Genomic DNA, 14,215 nt, shown 5'->3' with positions numbered 1-14,215 from the left:
TGAAATCCAGAAAAAACGAAATTCGAATGTAATTATCGGTTAGCTTTGGTTTAAAAATTTACAGCCCATTTCTTACTACTTATAACCCATTTTCTGGAGAAGCCGGATACATCCCTCAATTTTACATACCATTCACTGCCAAAAGAATTTTTTTTCTTCCAAAGTATAGAGTGCATGAAAATTGAGTCATTTTAAGTATAGATGGACAACATACATTATAGTTCATATAGAGTGCATGAAAATTGAGTCATTTTAAGTATTCGAGCGATTGGGTAGGAATTATTAGTAATATGGAGGCTATAAACTAGGTTGTTGGACCAATATTAAGTGACAAGTGTAAGATTTTTTCCATTTAAGCATTGTCGGGATTGATTTATCTATTTAAGTTTCTTTTTTCTTAAATCTCAGTCGCATTTTTATAATGACATTTCACCAAAATGTCAAACCTATAAAGGACCAAGCAAAGTGGATCACCTTTTTCTAGGACTTTTTCACCTCTCTCGGCTTCTGATTGAGAATCAGTGGCCACATAGAAACAATACCCATGTTAATGAATGTCTACAGTAACCATGCTACAATGTCAATCCACGAAGTGCTTGCTACAACCATTCATTTGGGAAGTCCATTTTCGATCCAAGAAAAGTTACATCGTGGATCTTTGTCCGAGTTTGAAATAGGTATGTTAACCTGTCAAGTTGAGAATAAAGCAAGTTCCACCAAGTTAGGACACATAAGGCCTCAATTGTTAATCGTGCGTACTTTAACTCATCATCGGAAACTTCAGTATAATGTAGAAATATACACTACATATAGTTGCACAAATGCTTGGACTAGCCTTCATGCTACTCAAGGCAACGTAAAGTTATGTTGAGACAAAGCAAAAGTGAAATGTTGCAGCAATTGTGATGGTCATATACGCCTTGGATGGAAAGCGAATACAAAGTTTAAGTAGGATTATTCAATATAAGACAAAAAATATTACCAAAAACATAAAATCCTTGATAAATGTTTTGGACAAAGTATAGTTATGTAGTGGTGAATTAACTGGGTATGAGTAGCAAGCCACACGGGGCAGGAAAAATAGCACAAACACTCTAATATAGGAATACACTACAAGGTGTTTTTGTTGTTGCTAGAAATCATTATTTTTAAAATTAAGTTGAATAGCGGCAAATGTGTGGGCAACAAATTGTTTGAGAAAACAACAAAATTCCATAAGTAATTTGGTTATTAAGTTTTCTATAATTGAAATTATCTATCTAATAGCACAATAACATATTAAAGTCTATATCACAAACAAGAATAATAATTAATAAATCTAGCCGCGCAAATGTGCGGGTCACCTTGCTAGTTCATACACAACTAAGCATCTGAACATAATTCCAAAGGGAGTCCATACATAATTGCATATAACTAACATAGTTTGCCCCCAAAAGATCAAGCTCGGAACCACCAACTGTCATTCCCCTACCACTATCACTTGCATCAAGGTCAGAAGCATAGCATTTGCACGTAGATGATCTATTGCAACACAATGGACACTGATCTGTAAATGGGTTCTTTGAATGTGATGAGAACAACATTGCCTTCAATAAGAGAAGCGGCTGGGAAGAACTCATTGAAAGTGTTGTTCTGAATCACCATCCCCCCATCTTGCTTGCTAATAGAAAATGACGAAGGAGTGATTACATGCACACCCTCATCCATAGCTACCAGAGTGACAAACGCATTCGGCACATCAACAAATCTCTTCAAGCTTCAAACAACAGTCTTGGGGATTTTCTAAAAATAAACAAAAAATAAAAGAATATAAGGTTAAATTGATCTCTAAAGATTCATAAAATAATTAAATAGCAAGATGAACACTGAAAAATATAGACTAACCAGGCACTCATGCTCAACTAGAAAATCAAAAAGTTCAACTAATCAGATAACCTTCAAAAACTAACAACAAAATCATTCACAACAACTTACCCACCATGATATGCCGGTTGATGTTGGTGTGATGTTGGTGACAGTCATGAGATGCACAAATGGGCGGCAACGCAGGAAATTGTCTTGAAAGAGACACCAAAGAAAGAAGCGGGTCTCATGATAGTTAAACGCTATTTGCTGAGAGAAGACAGCATAGCCAACATACTGGTATTTATCATTAGACAAATTTTCAAAAGCTACAAAACAAAACTAAAAAAAAGTTATACACATATTACAGATAATATTAAGCATGAAAATTTTAAACCCCACTAAATTAATTTGAAAAATTCAAAAACTTACCAACACAAAGAATAGGAAGCAACCTTTCTGCACCCCGATAAGTGTCCACTTTCAGATCAAAGGTCATATGGTCCAGAGAGAACACTATCCGGTCTCCAGCACGAAGACCATAGTCATAGTTAACTCAACCAAGCATTGCCATAAAACTTGCTAAATTGGGTCAATGCTTAAACAAAGGAGGGTAAGACCTTCCTTCATAAGTAAGAAGAGCAGGCTCAACCTTCTTGTACTGTAACATCATAGCAGCATCCCTCTGCTCATCAATGTAATAAGCTACAAAAGCTCTAAAATTGTAGGGAATGTACTGCAATATAAAATAAATATAAAAATATAATAAGATACTCAATTACCTAAAAATGCAAAACAATACTAAAGAAATTGCACAATAACAAATTCAGCAAGCCATAAATTGAAATGAAGCAAATAATTACCAATATCAATCTTGTATTAAACTTCTAATTGGAGAACTAATTATCTTATAAGATGAATAAAAATTCAACTAACAATGATGTCACCTATAAGATTGAATTTACCTAAAGAATGCAAAACATTACTGGATAAATTGCACAAAACCGAAATAGAGCAAGCTCTAAAAAAGGGAAATGAAGCAAAGAATTAATGATAACAACCTCATATTAAACTTCTAACTGAATAGCTAATTAATTTATAAGTTGAATACCAACTGAACTCACAATGACATCACCTATAAGATACTAAAATACCTAAAACATGCAAAACATTACTTCACAAATTGCACAATACCAAATTCAGCAAGCTATAAGCAGAAATGAAGCAAAAAAATAGTAATATCAACCTCGTATTAAAATTCTAACTGGAGAACTAATTAATTTATTAGTTGAATTTCATATTAATTACACTCACAATTACATCACCATAACATACTAAAATAGTAAGAAATTGAAAAGATGTTACACTTATAATAAAATCAACTCACCATGTGCCTAAAGCAACTTTCATTGAGGACAACGTCAAACTCGTGGAGAACTAGATCACCTGGCTCACAGGGTCCATCCGGATTATGGCAGATAGGGCAAACCATGCCCACATAAAATAAAAAAAGAAGCCTTAATATAAAAAGGGAACTCATCAAAGGGAAAACCACAAAATAGGTTAAAAGGGTAGCATCTAGGTAAATTTATAGCAACAACAACAATAAAAACTACCTAAAACTAAACAACATCACAAAGCTCATAGAAAAAATAGCAAGCAATAAGCAATGCAACTAGCTCTCACCAACTACGGCAACTATCTCACAATAATAGAATTAACTATCACTAGTCAAACTATCAAACTATTAGAAAAACTAATGGAACTATCAAACCATTCAACTGCACAAGAAGGATTAGGAACTTGCACAACATCATTATCAGGAACAACATCTACAGACTAGAGCAAAGCATATTCTAAAGAAATAGAGCAATAGATTAGTAGGAGTATTGGCCGAGAACCATTGTTGGTGCAATTGCAGACATTTGGAATACCATAGAAAAAATATTTTGCATATCATGGGATCCAACCATTGCTACCACGGAGTATAAGATATATACTAGCAACAAAGGTAAGTATATTCTAATTTACAACAGTTAAAACGCTACCACATCAAGCATACAAAAATATGCACACACAAAAGCAGACCTAAGCATACATTCCTACTCTATGTTGCTCTCCTTCTTTGGGTGCAAAAACACCCACCCCTACTATAGGTTGCACCTATTGTAACTACAATATTCATAAAGTACTAGTTGAACATGGTATTCCCAATGTCTACAATATTCGGAAAGTACTATCTGTCTTTAGTTGCACATGAAGGGTTCACAAAATACACAACACTGACAAGCTGCGGCAAAGCATATTCTAAAAACACAAAGAGAAAACAATGTGGTAGGTGTCTTGGCTGAGAGCCATTCTTGGAGCAATTTGCAGACGTTGGGAATACCATATCATATATTTTGAATATCATGGGATCCGACAATTGCTACTATGACTTACTGCTATGTCATGATACTAATTATTGTAGATTTACACATGCGGGCTACACAATTTGCACACAAATAAAATCAGCAAGAACAAAATCAACATGGAGTAAAAGGTATATTAGCAACAAAGGTAAGTACATTCTAATTTACAACAGTTGAAAACTGCGAGAAGAATACATATTTTTCATGCACAAAAATAAAATTCAATAAATAAATATACATGACTAGTAATTCACTTAGGATTACTGTAAGTACATGGATACTCGAAAGATTATAAATCTCCTACAAAACACTCTGAATAAAGAATTTGATGAGCAAGCTAAGCCTACGAAGTTGAATATAGTAATGTTAAGCCTATGAGCATTTAGAAACACAAAGTAAAGGGGATTAAGTTTAAAAAAAGAGGACCTTTAACAAAACTCTCAACAGAAGGTCCGGAAAAAAGCTCATTGTAAGAACCACAAAGACCTAGATTTAACATTAGATTAACCTTACACACATTTGATTTAACAGTTCAAGACGTAGAAACTCACTTCCTATTCTTCAATCACACCAAATCAACAAAATATCCAGAAATCTAATAAATCTATAGCACAAGCCTACCCCAGCCATAAAAAACCAAACCCAAAAAATCAAACTACCGCACATCTATTCCACCAGATATCTAGCAACTTATTCTAAAAGAAAAAAAGGGAAGAGAAGACACAAATCCTAACCAAAAGAGCAAGATTGAAGGAAAAAAAAGGAAGATTACGAAAACCCTAACCAAAGCATGCTAAACAAGAACCCTAACCATACATCCCATTCTACCACGAAACATTACAAAAGACATAGAAAGACAAGAAAAAAAGATTGAGCAGGTAAAATACCTGAACAAGCAGATGGAGCACAAAGATCCCTAACCCAAGAAATCCCCGAGAGCAAATCCTGCATATAGAACAACAAAAGGTACAAAACTAACAGCTAAATAACCACAAAAGTAGAGTAGATCAGACGAGAAAGTGAGAGGGGGGACACAAAGGAGAGGAAAACTCGATGAACCCTAGCTCTGGATCGGAAGAGGAGACGAAGAGGAGAGCAACTGAGAGTAAGGGAAGTAACTGACAGGCAAACTGGGGAACGCACCGAAGAGATAAGGCGAAGGCAACAAGGCGACGCAGGCTGGGCTCAGCCTGGTAATGGGCGGTGGGAGCCAAAATGGCGCAACCAAAGTAGAGAACGAGCCCAATAAGCAATTCGACTGACCGAAAAAAGGGGTCAATCGATTCCACACAACCCAACTCACCACTGAAACGACACGGAGAAAAACCAAACAGCACAAATCTCAAAGCAGAATTGGATGGCCACAAATCGACTGATCCAAAAAGAATTTTCAGCTGACTCACATGTAGCTAAAGTGCTAGTGGATTATTCTTCGAAATAAGACACTAGTGGATGCGATATGAGTGCCAGACTAGCTTTTTTGTTGTTGGTGAAAATGCCAAGAGTGAAGAGTACTCCCTCCGTCCGCGAATAAGTGTACATCTAGCTTTTGTTCTAAGTCAAAATTTTAAAATTTTGACCAATTTTCTAAAAAATAGTAGTAATATATATGACATCAAATTGATATATTATCATAGTATATTTCATGATGAATCTAGTGATACTAATTTGAAGTCATCAATGCTTTTACTTTTTCCTAGAAAGGTGGTCAAAGTTTTAAATCTTTGACTTAAAACAAAAACTAGAAGTACACTTATTCACGGACGGAGAGAGTATATGTATCGAATCCAGACCAAAATATCCAAGTTAATTAACTCATCACAGCTTCAAGTTGAAGCTAGGGAAGATTCTTCTGCCAAAAGGAAAAAGGAATACAGGGAAGAGAGCAGGAAATTACAAATAATAAAATACCAATTTTGCTAGAACTCATCTAGATGAAATTTAATTTGGTCTCATTCACCTTTTATAGCCATTGGATGTGGTGCTATAAGATGCGTGTGTGCTGACGTGAGTTGTATCCGTTTTTGTTTTCCAGATGAATGAGATTAAATTACGTTTTATCTAGATAAGTTTTAGGTACTCCCATAAAATACAAGCAAAAGATAGTATCGTCTCAAGCGGGCTAGAGAGAGTCAAACTATTCCGCCGATGTCCCTTTTGCCCTCTCCATCGCCTCGCCACAGAACCTGTGTCTGTATAGTGGACATATAAACAGCCTCCAAGCCGTCGAAGCACAGAGCGAGCTACGGCGTGCCGATGAAGACGACAGGAGGGGGCAGCGGACAACCAGCCATGTCCGGACTTGTGTTCTTCCTCTTCCTCTTTTCCCTCTTCACTGCCGCTGCCTCGACGACCAAGCAAAGCCAGGTCATCCTCTGGATCAATCCATTTTTCGTTGTTGATCAACATATTTCTCACGGGTTTAGTTTGATTAGATCATGGCCGGCTCCGTCCTGCCGTTCATGATGCTATTGTATCGTTTAATAACTCCCCTTATTTATGTTTAATTTTGTGTGAGCTGCATGCTATGCGGAAGGGACGGATACTGAACTTTCGTACCGCCGTTGTGGGCAGGTCTATATAGTGTATCTGGGCGAGCACGCCGGAGCCAAGTCGAAGGGAACCATCCTTGATGATCACCATGCCCTCCTCCTCTCCGTCAAGGGCAGGTACACACACATCCATTAATGAAGGAACGTATGCATACATACCATGATCGTACATGGCGGCGCGCACGTCCTCTACATTTGCCGGGTGATTCTTGCTGATAATGGACACTAGCGAGTCCGGCTTCGTGCAGCTAGTCATTCACACGCTCTCTCTGTGGTTCACCAGCGAGGAGGAGGCACGGGCGTCGCTGCTGTACAGCTACAAGCACACTCTAAATGGCTTCGCGGCCCTTCTCTCGGACGACCAAGCCACAAAGCTTTCAGGTAGTGTCCTACCGGCAGGACTGAGGCAGTGTCTGTCTACGGTGACACTAGGGTTTTCTCCAAAATCCATACACGATAAATAATAATACTGTGATTAATCCACCACCGTTGCCTGTATGTCTTTGTGCGTGCGTTTGGCTGATGCATGTGCCGTGTCCGGCAGAGAGGACTGAGGTAGTGTCTGCCTTCCGGAGCGACGGGAGGTGGTCCCCGCACACCACGAGGTCTTGGGAGTTTGTGGGTTTGGAGGAAGGGCTCAGCAAGGGCTGGCTGCCGTCCGGCGCTCACGCCGGCGAGAATGTCATCGTAGGCATGCTGGACTCCGGTGAGAAGGCTCTCTACTGACTTGCGTGCTTCCGGCCAATCAACTAAAGCCTTCACGTGTCGACGTTTCATTTGACAAGAGCCGCTGTTTGAAACTGCAGGGATCTGGCCGGAGTCGAGGAGCTTCAGCGACGAGGGGCTAGGGCCAGTGCCCGCGCGGTGGAAGGGAGTGTGTCAAGGAGGAGATTCCTTCAATTCCTCCTCTTGCAACAGGTCAGCTATTAGCAGGTTTTTTGTTGGTATAATCAGCTATTTGTAGTGTATTATCACATACAAATACTTACATACGTAGTACTATGTACTTCTGCGCACTGCATCGTGCATTCGTGGCTTTGTTATCGTTGGAAGATTGGTTGGTCGGTCTATTCAGGCTAGTATATTCTTGCTGGAAACAGGGGACATACACACGGCCTCTTGCTATCCGTCTTCCATCTTGTGACCATATTGATGGATCACTTCGTCTAACTAAAAATCATAACAATATCGAACTAAGGCAACTTACAAAACAAAAGGCAGACATACATGCAGTGCATCTACCTATGATTGAGATGACTAGACAGTGACGACTGACGACCAAACGAGAACCAAACAGTGACATACACGGTAAAATGGACAAAACTGACCTCAAGGCGCAACTATTTCACAAACTTTCGCAGTGGACGAAACAAATTCACCAGCTAATCTTTTTGTGTAGCGCTTGACAGGCCGGCACTGCACTACACTAAGTAGCGCATGACGCTCCTGGCCGGCGTGGCACCCGGGGCCAGACCGGGCCGCACCCCTGGTTGTGCAGCGCCTAGATGAAAGGAGCTGCACAATCGGCATACTGTTAATGTTCTTATTCTTGTCTTAGATGCAAAGGTACTACCTTTGTCCTGGTTTATTAGCCCCTTTTATTCTGTGGCAAATTTTGACTTTAAATTGTACTAACAAAATGTTAATGCATGTCATAAAAGTAATTAAATTGAAAACTATGTTCAAATACAAATCAACGATATAACTTTTGATGGCATGCATTAATATCTTGTTAGTTAAATCTCTAGTCAAAATTTGGCATAAAATACAAAAAGGACTTATAAACCAGGATGAAGGTAATAGTTACCATGTTCCAACAACTTTTGACTATTTTGCCCACTCTTTGTTTAACACATCGGCATATTACGCTTTATGTAAAGTGACCCCCATTATTCAAACTGATGGGCACACAAAGTGGACGGGTAACGGGGGGCCGGAGGGACCAGGATAGTATAACAAAAAAGCAAGAACAAAATATCCATAATTGCATATTTGGTCCAGTATATGAACACATGTTAAAATGGCATGCTAATTGCTAAAACTGAAGCAAATAATCAGTCAGGTTCAGTATAAATTTTTTAACAGACTAAGATTCTGACATGAGCCAAGAAATAAATGTTTAAACTTTTGGACTGAAAAAGCTAGCACGTCAGCTAAATGAGAAGTGGTACTTTGTTGTACCTCGAACATATTGCCCACAACTGGCTATAACCAAGAATTATCTGAATGCTTGACCACACTATCAACGCACCTTGTGTCGCTCTCATTGTCTGAAGGAACCTCTGCAGATAGAACAAAAGATAAACTGAAATGCATAACATGAATATTTGCACCAGTGAGATAGCTTATTCGAGTTGCCATTATTCTTGTTATAAGATAGAAAATGTGGAAGAATAATTTGAAACTTATAGTATGGCCATCCGCTATTTGTGCAAGCGATCGTTCATGGATTATGGAGAGGACTGGAACAACATATGCATATGAGCCGCCAATGACAGTGGGAAGGCGAGTGCCAAATAGTGTCTGCCTGTCTGGAGCAGTGTCTTTTATCCCATTCACAAATAGCAGTGTCTGAACCACTTTTGCCTTGTCATGCTTTGGTAAACACACAAACAAGCACCATTTTTTCAGTACAAATAACAATATGTTGTGCCAAATTAACCAAGGAATATAGCAAACATAAAAAAAAAGTTTACAGAAGGGTTTCAGCAGGCTGGAACTGGCTGGAAAATGCTAAGTGGCAGTGTAGCACCTGAGTGCTAGGCGCTACACTGTCTGGTGTAGTGCCTGAGCGTTAGGCACTACACTCTTTTAATCTGCAGAAACTACAAATACAGTATGTAATATGTGTGTGAATCAATTTTTTCGGTAAGACTTAAACAAATGCATAAGTGATTGTGCAGCTTCTTTCACCTAGGCGTTGCACAAGGTAGTACAGCTCCTTTCACCTAGGCGCTGCACAACCAGGGATGAGGCCCAGTCTGGCCCCAGGGTGCCACACTGGCCAGGAGTGTAGCGGCTGTCAGTTCGGCGCTACTCAATAGGTCAGCGCTACATAAAAGGGTTAGTTAGGTGAATTTGTTTCGCCTACGGTTTAGTTTGTGAAATAGTTGCGCCTCGAGGTCAGTTTTGTCCACCCCCCCCCCCCCCCCCCCCCCACCCATACACACACAGCCGGTCTATGATGTCGATGTATCCAAACTAGAATCTCCGGCGTGGGTGCTTGCACGTTTTAACCGGGACCAGACAGTGCACGCCAGAACAAAAACCTAAGATGGCAGGCCAGCTCGGGCGCAAGACTCCAGCTTGGCGACTTCTCGACTCACTGCAGTGCACAACTTGTTTTGTAATCTCTACCTGCATGGCTTAGCACTGTTAGCAGTAGCAGACGTACAAACACAAACAGTCTGCCATAGAGTAGTTTTCTCTATGCAGCAGATTAGGGGCCAGTTCTTTTCGTTCGATTATGAAGAATCACAATCCAAGGAATCAAAATCGCAAAAGCGTACACTTTATGATATTTGCTAATATAGTAAAAAATTTGTATTTTGCTAGTTGACTTAGTATGAATATGGATGTTGTAATTAAAAAGTGTATATACACTTTATGATATTTGCAACTCGCTTTCATGTTCATATGGGACATGAATCTAAAATAACCTAGTGTTAGCAATACAATACTCAGTTTCAATTTAGAGGCGTTACAGACATTTCAGCATACAACTCATACAAGAATCTCCCCGCAAAAAAAAACTCATACAACAATCTCAGGCTGGAATCACAAAAAAGAACTAAACGACTGATTATGTGGACAGGTGACTAAAGAACTGGCCCAAGGTAGAACCCCCCTGACGCCTTTTCCTCGCACTCCGTGCAAAACAAGATCCCTGTCAGCCTGACAGCGTGAGATTTTACTCCCTCGATAGTTGCAGAAAATTGATGTGATATTATGCAAATTTGCTTACTCAACTGTTGTAAGCATAGGCCAAATCAGATGATTGTTAACGGGATATAAATATTTTAATATGTTAGCTTGTGATTTATCTGTCAATAATAATATGAATGTGTAAATAAATGTTAGGGCTTGTCTAGGGCACATCTAGATGTGCCTTAGTTATTACACATCTAAGTGACACAAACAAGTGCAGAAAAAAAAGGAAAAAAAGAAAATACTCACACGAATCTTCGCATAAGATCAATGATATAGGACTTAGATGTGCAATACTTATAGCACATCTAGATGTGCTTTAGCAAAACTGTAAATGTTAATCAAATTCTGACCGTGAATTATCTTATATTTCAATTAGAAGTTTGGTAAGTAAATTAAATTGCAATTGGTTTAGAAGATAAGTAAATTAAGATGATTGATTATCATATACATGAAAGGTTTGACAAAAGAATGGTGAGAATAAATGTGAAATGAAAAGCTTAGTTCTTTTTAAGTAGTAGAGAAGTAGTGAAGATTGCAGTTCATACGTACACCGGCACGCAGGAAGGTCATCGGCGCGCGGTACTACCTCAAGGCCTACGAGGCCCAGCACGGCAGGCTGAACACCACGAACGAGTGCCGCTCGCCGCGCGACCACGACGGCCACGGCACCCACACCGCGTCCACCGTCGCGGGCCGCGCCGTGCCGGGCGTGGCGGCGCTCGGGGGGTTCGCTGCCGGCACGGCCTCGGGCGGGGCGCCGCTCGCCCGCCTCGCCATCTACAAGGTGTGCTGGCCCATACCGGGGCCCAACCCCAGCATCGAGAACACATGCTTCGACGCCGACATGCTCGCGGCCATGGACGACGCGGTCGGCGACGGCGTCGACGTGATGAGCGTCTCCATCGTGTCCTCCGGAAAGCAGCCACGGCTACCGGACGACGGCATCGCCGTCGGCGCGCTGCACGCCGCCAGGCGCGGCGTGGTTGTCGTGTGCAGCGGTGGGAACTCTGGCCCCGCGCCGGCCACTGTGTCGAACCTTGCGCCGTGGATACTCACGGTCGGCGCCAGCAGCATCGACCGCTCTTTCAACTCGCCCATCAGGCTTGGTAATGGCATGGTGATCATGGTAAACGCCTAAGAAAATTCATGTCATTTAACGTATGTTATTCTTGATTTTTCTTTTAATTAAAATGGACTGACGTGTGATTTACCGTACTTCCATATCAGGGACAAACGGTAACACCATATCAACTGCCGGCGAACAGGACGTATCGAATGGTTTATGCAGCACACGCCGTGGTTCCTGGCACTCCCGCCAACGTTACCAAGTAATAAACGAACCAACTGTACTGAAATCTCAAAAAAATATACGTACAACACAGGTACGTCACACTTGCTAATCGAACAAGGTTCAAATTTTGCATTTGGACGCAGCCAATGTCTGCCGAACTCACTGTCGCCAAAGAAGGTGCGAGGCAAAATCGTGGTGTGCTTGAGGGGGAGCGGTCTGAGGGTGGGCAAAGGCCTGGAGGTGAAGCGGGCGGGCGGCGCGGCGATCGTGCTCGGCAACCCGCCGATGTACGGCAGCGAGGTGCCCGTCGACGCGCACGTGCTCCCCGGAACGGCAGTCTCCATGGCCGACGTCGACACCATACTCAGCTACATTAATTCCAGCACGAACCCAGCCGCTTACCTGGAGCGCTCGAGGACAGTCGTGGACGTCAAGCCGTCGCCGGTGATGGCGCAGTTCTCGTCGCGTGGACCCAACGTCCTCGAGCCCAGCATCCTCAAGGTACGAGCACAAACGGCATCCATTTGCATTTGCATCTTCTCAAGATGACTCTTGTCGATTATCTGTGCTAACTGCATCTGCATGCAATGTGTGCGTGCAGCCTGACGTGACGGCGCCGGGCCTGAACATCCTGGCGGCATGGAGCGAGGCGTCGTCGCCCACAAAGCTCGACGGCGACAATCGCGTGGTGAAGTACAACATCATCTCCGGGACATCGATGTCGTGCCCGCACGTCTCCGCCACCGCCGTCCTCCTCAAGTCTGCCCACCCCGACTGGAGCGCCGCCGCAATCCGGTCAGCCATCATGACCACCGGTAATTTCCCTTCTCCGGCAACGCGATTTGCATGCATAGGGCCAAGTTCTGCTTTTCTTTACATTGATTGAGAATGGTGGCGGAAGTGGGCCCACGTGATCTCTTTGTGTATGGTTTTGACAGCAACGACTAACAACGCGGAAGGCGGCCCAATAACGAACGCTGACGGAACAGTGGCGGGGCCCATGGACTACGGCTCGGGCCACATCAGGCCCAAGCACGCGATGGACCCGGGCCTGGTGTACGACGCGTCCTTCCAGGACTACCTCCTCTACGCCTGCGCGAGCGAAGGCGCGCAGCTGGACCGCTCGTTCCCGTGCCCGGCGAGCCCGCCGCGTCCGCACGAGCTCAACTACCCTTCCGTCGCCATCCACGGCCTCAACGGGTCCACCACCGTGCACCGGACGGTGACCAACGTCGGCGAGCCTGGGGCGCATTACAGCGTCGCTGTGGTCGAGCCCATGGGCTTCTCCGTGAAGGTCTCGCCGACGAGCCTCGCCTTCGCACGCACCGGAGAGAAGAAGACCTTCACGATAAAGATCGCAGCGACCGGGAAGAGAAGTCGGCGTATGAAGAGGAAATATCTTGCAGGCTCGTACACGTGGAGCGACGGAGTCCACGCTGTGAGGAGCCCCGTCGTTGTTCTCGTCGCGTGATCATTCGTTCTTGCCATTACTGGCCAATTTGAAGAATAGATGAACACGTACAAAACTACTCCCTCGTTGTGCATGTGCTATACGCCAAATGGATCGTGGGTTCGTATCCCGTTCTGGAGGCTCGAGATGCCAATGGCTGCGCGCATCCGCTTCCTTATCCACACCGTGCGTGCACCACCGTCAGTCTTCACCGGCGCCCGTGGCCGGCAGGCCAACCAACCACACCCATTGTCCAAACCCGGCGGCGTTACAGGTGTATGACCGGCAGCGGTGGTTCACGCCAACACGACACAGTCCGCGTGCTTTCGTGCATGCTGCCACAGTAGAAAGACGTCGACGCGGGAGTCCTCGCTAGAGTCCAGGATCGCAGGATATACCACGACCCACGAGCCCACGCATGTATAGAGCGCTGGTAGCCTGTCTTTTTCCACTCCAACGCTGAAAACCCAGGGGCTGCCCGGATATTCTCTATATCGGCACAAAGTTCACGAAAACGATGGCAAGCGTGATGCTCCACTTTGTATTCACTTGCACAAGAATTTTACCAACCAAGTTTATATACCTACTAGCATTGCACAAGAATTTTACCAATCAAGCTTATATGCTCCGGCCAAGTCAATCCCTTAAAAGATGGACGTAGATAACGCACGAACGTTCGTTCGTAGTGGAGGGGGGATCGATCCGAACTTATTCGTTCGGGAGGAGAGCCCCCCAGGCC

The 14,215-nt window shown here is 43.0% G+C and overlaps 1 protein-coding gene and 1 long non-coding RNA gene across 7 annotated transcripts; one reads left to right on the top strand and one right to left on the bottom strand.

The window, feature by feature from the left end:
• Nucleotides 1-1,288: 1,288 nt before the first annotated feature.
• Nucleotides 1,289-5,389, bottom strand: LOC125544708. Of its 6 annotated transcripts, none has more exons than XR_007299615.1 (5): nucleotides 5,141-5,389; nucleotides 3,230-3,288; nucleotides 2,275-2,578; nucleotides 1,979-2,171; nucleotides 1,289-1,782 (listed from the first exon to the last, which is right to left on the bottom strand). It is a non-coding gene; the product is annotated as an uncharacterized LOC125544708 (long non-coding RNA). The 6 variants fall into 6 exon arrangements; XR_007299616.1 differs by having other exon boundaries at nucleotides 3,230-3,359; nucleotides 5,141-5,370; XR_007299618.1 differs by having other exon boundaries at nucleotides 1,975-2,184; nucleotides 3,230-5,370.
• Nucleotides 5,390-6,397: 1,008 nt separating this feature from the next.
• On the top strand, nucleotides 6,398-13,606 carry LOC125544707 (subtilisin-like protease SBT5.6). Its single transcript, XM_048708450.1, has 10 exons — nucleotides 6,398-6,620; nucleotides 6,828-6,922; nucleotides 7,089-7,186; nucleotides 7,350-7,511; nucleotides 7,612-7,723; nucleotides 11,297-11,861; nucleotides 11,963-12,063; nucleotides 12,170-12,527; nucleotides 12,628-12,841; nucleotides 12,965-13,606. The coding sequence occupies exons 1-10, from the start codon at nucleotides 6,510-6,512 to the stop codon at nucleotides 13,495-13,497; spliced, it is 2,349 nt and encodes a 782-aa protein (XP_048564407.1). The 5' UTR covers nucleotides 6,398-6,509; the 3' UTR covers nucleotides 13,498-13,606.
• The last annotated feature ends 609 nt before the right edge of the window (nucleotides 13,607-14,215 follow it).

Source organism: Triticum urartu, chromosome 3 (assembly GCF_003073215.2).
Source record: "Triticum urartu cultivar G1812 chromosome 3, Tu2.1, whole genome shotgun sequence".
NCBI classification, from domain to species: Eukaryota; Viridiplantae; Streptophyta; class Magnoliopsida; order Poales; family Poaceae; genus Triticum; species Triticum urartu.
The sequence above is the reverse complement of the archived record's forward strand: the minus strand, read 5'-3'. Positions and strand labels throughout refer to the sequence as shown.

What these genes read in the sequence shown, in the direction of transcription:
- LOC125544707 (XM_048708450.1), top strand. Translation starts at nt 6,510, where the DNA reads ATGAAGACGACAGGAGGGGGCAGCGGACAACCAGCCATGTCCGGACTT. An exon ending in CGACGACCAAGCAAAGCCAG is followed by an intron (nt 6,621 to 6,827) that starts GTCATCCTCTGG and finishes CGTTGTGGGCAG; the next exon opens with GTCTATATAGTGTATCTGGG. An exon ending in CGTAGGCATGCTGGACTCCG is followed by an intron (nt 7,512 to 7,611) that starts GTGAGAAGGCTC and finishes TTGAAACTGCAG; the next exon opens with GGATCTGGCCGGAGTCGAGG.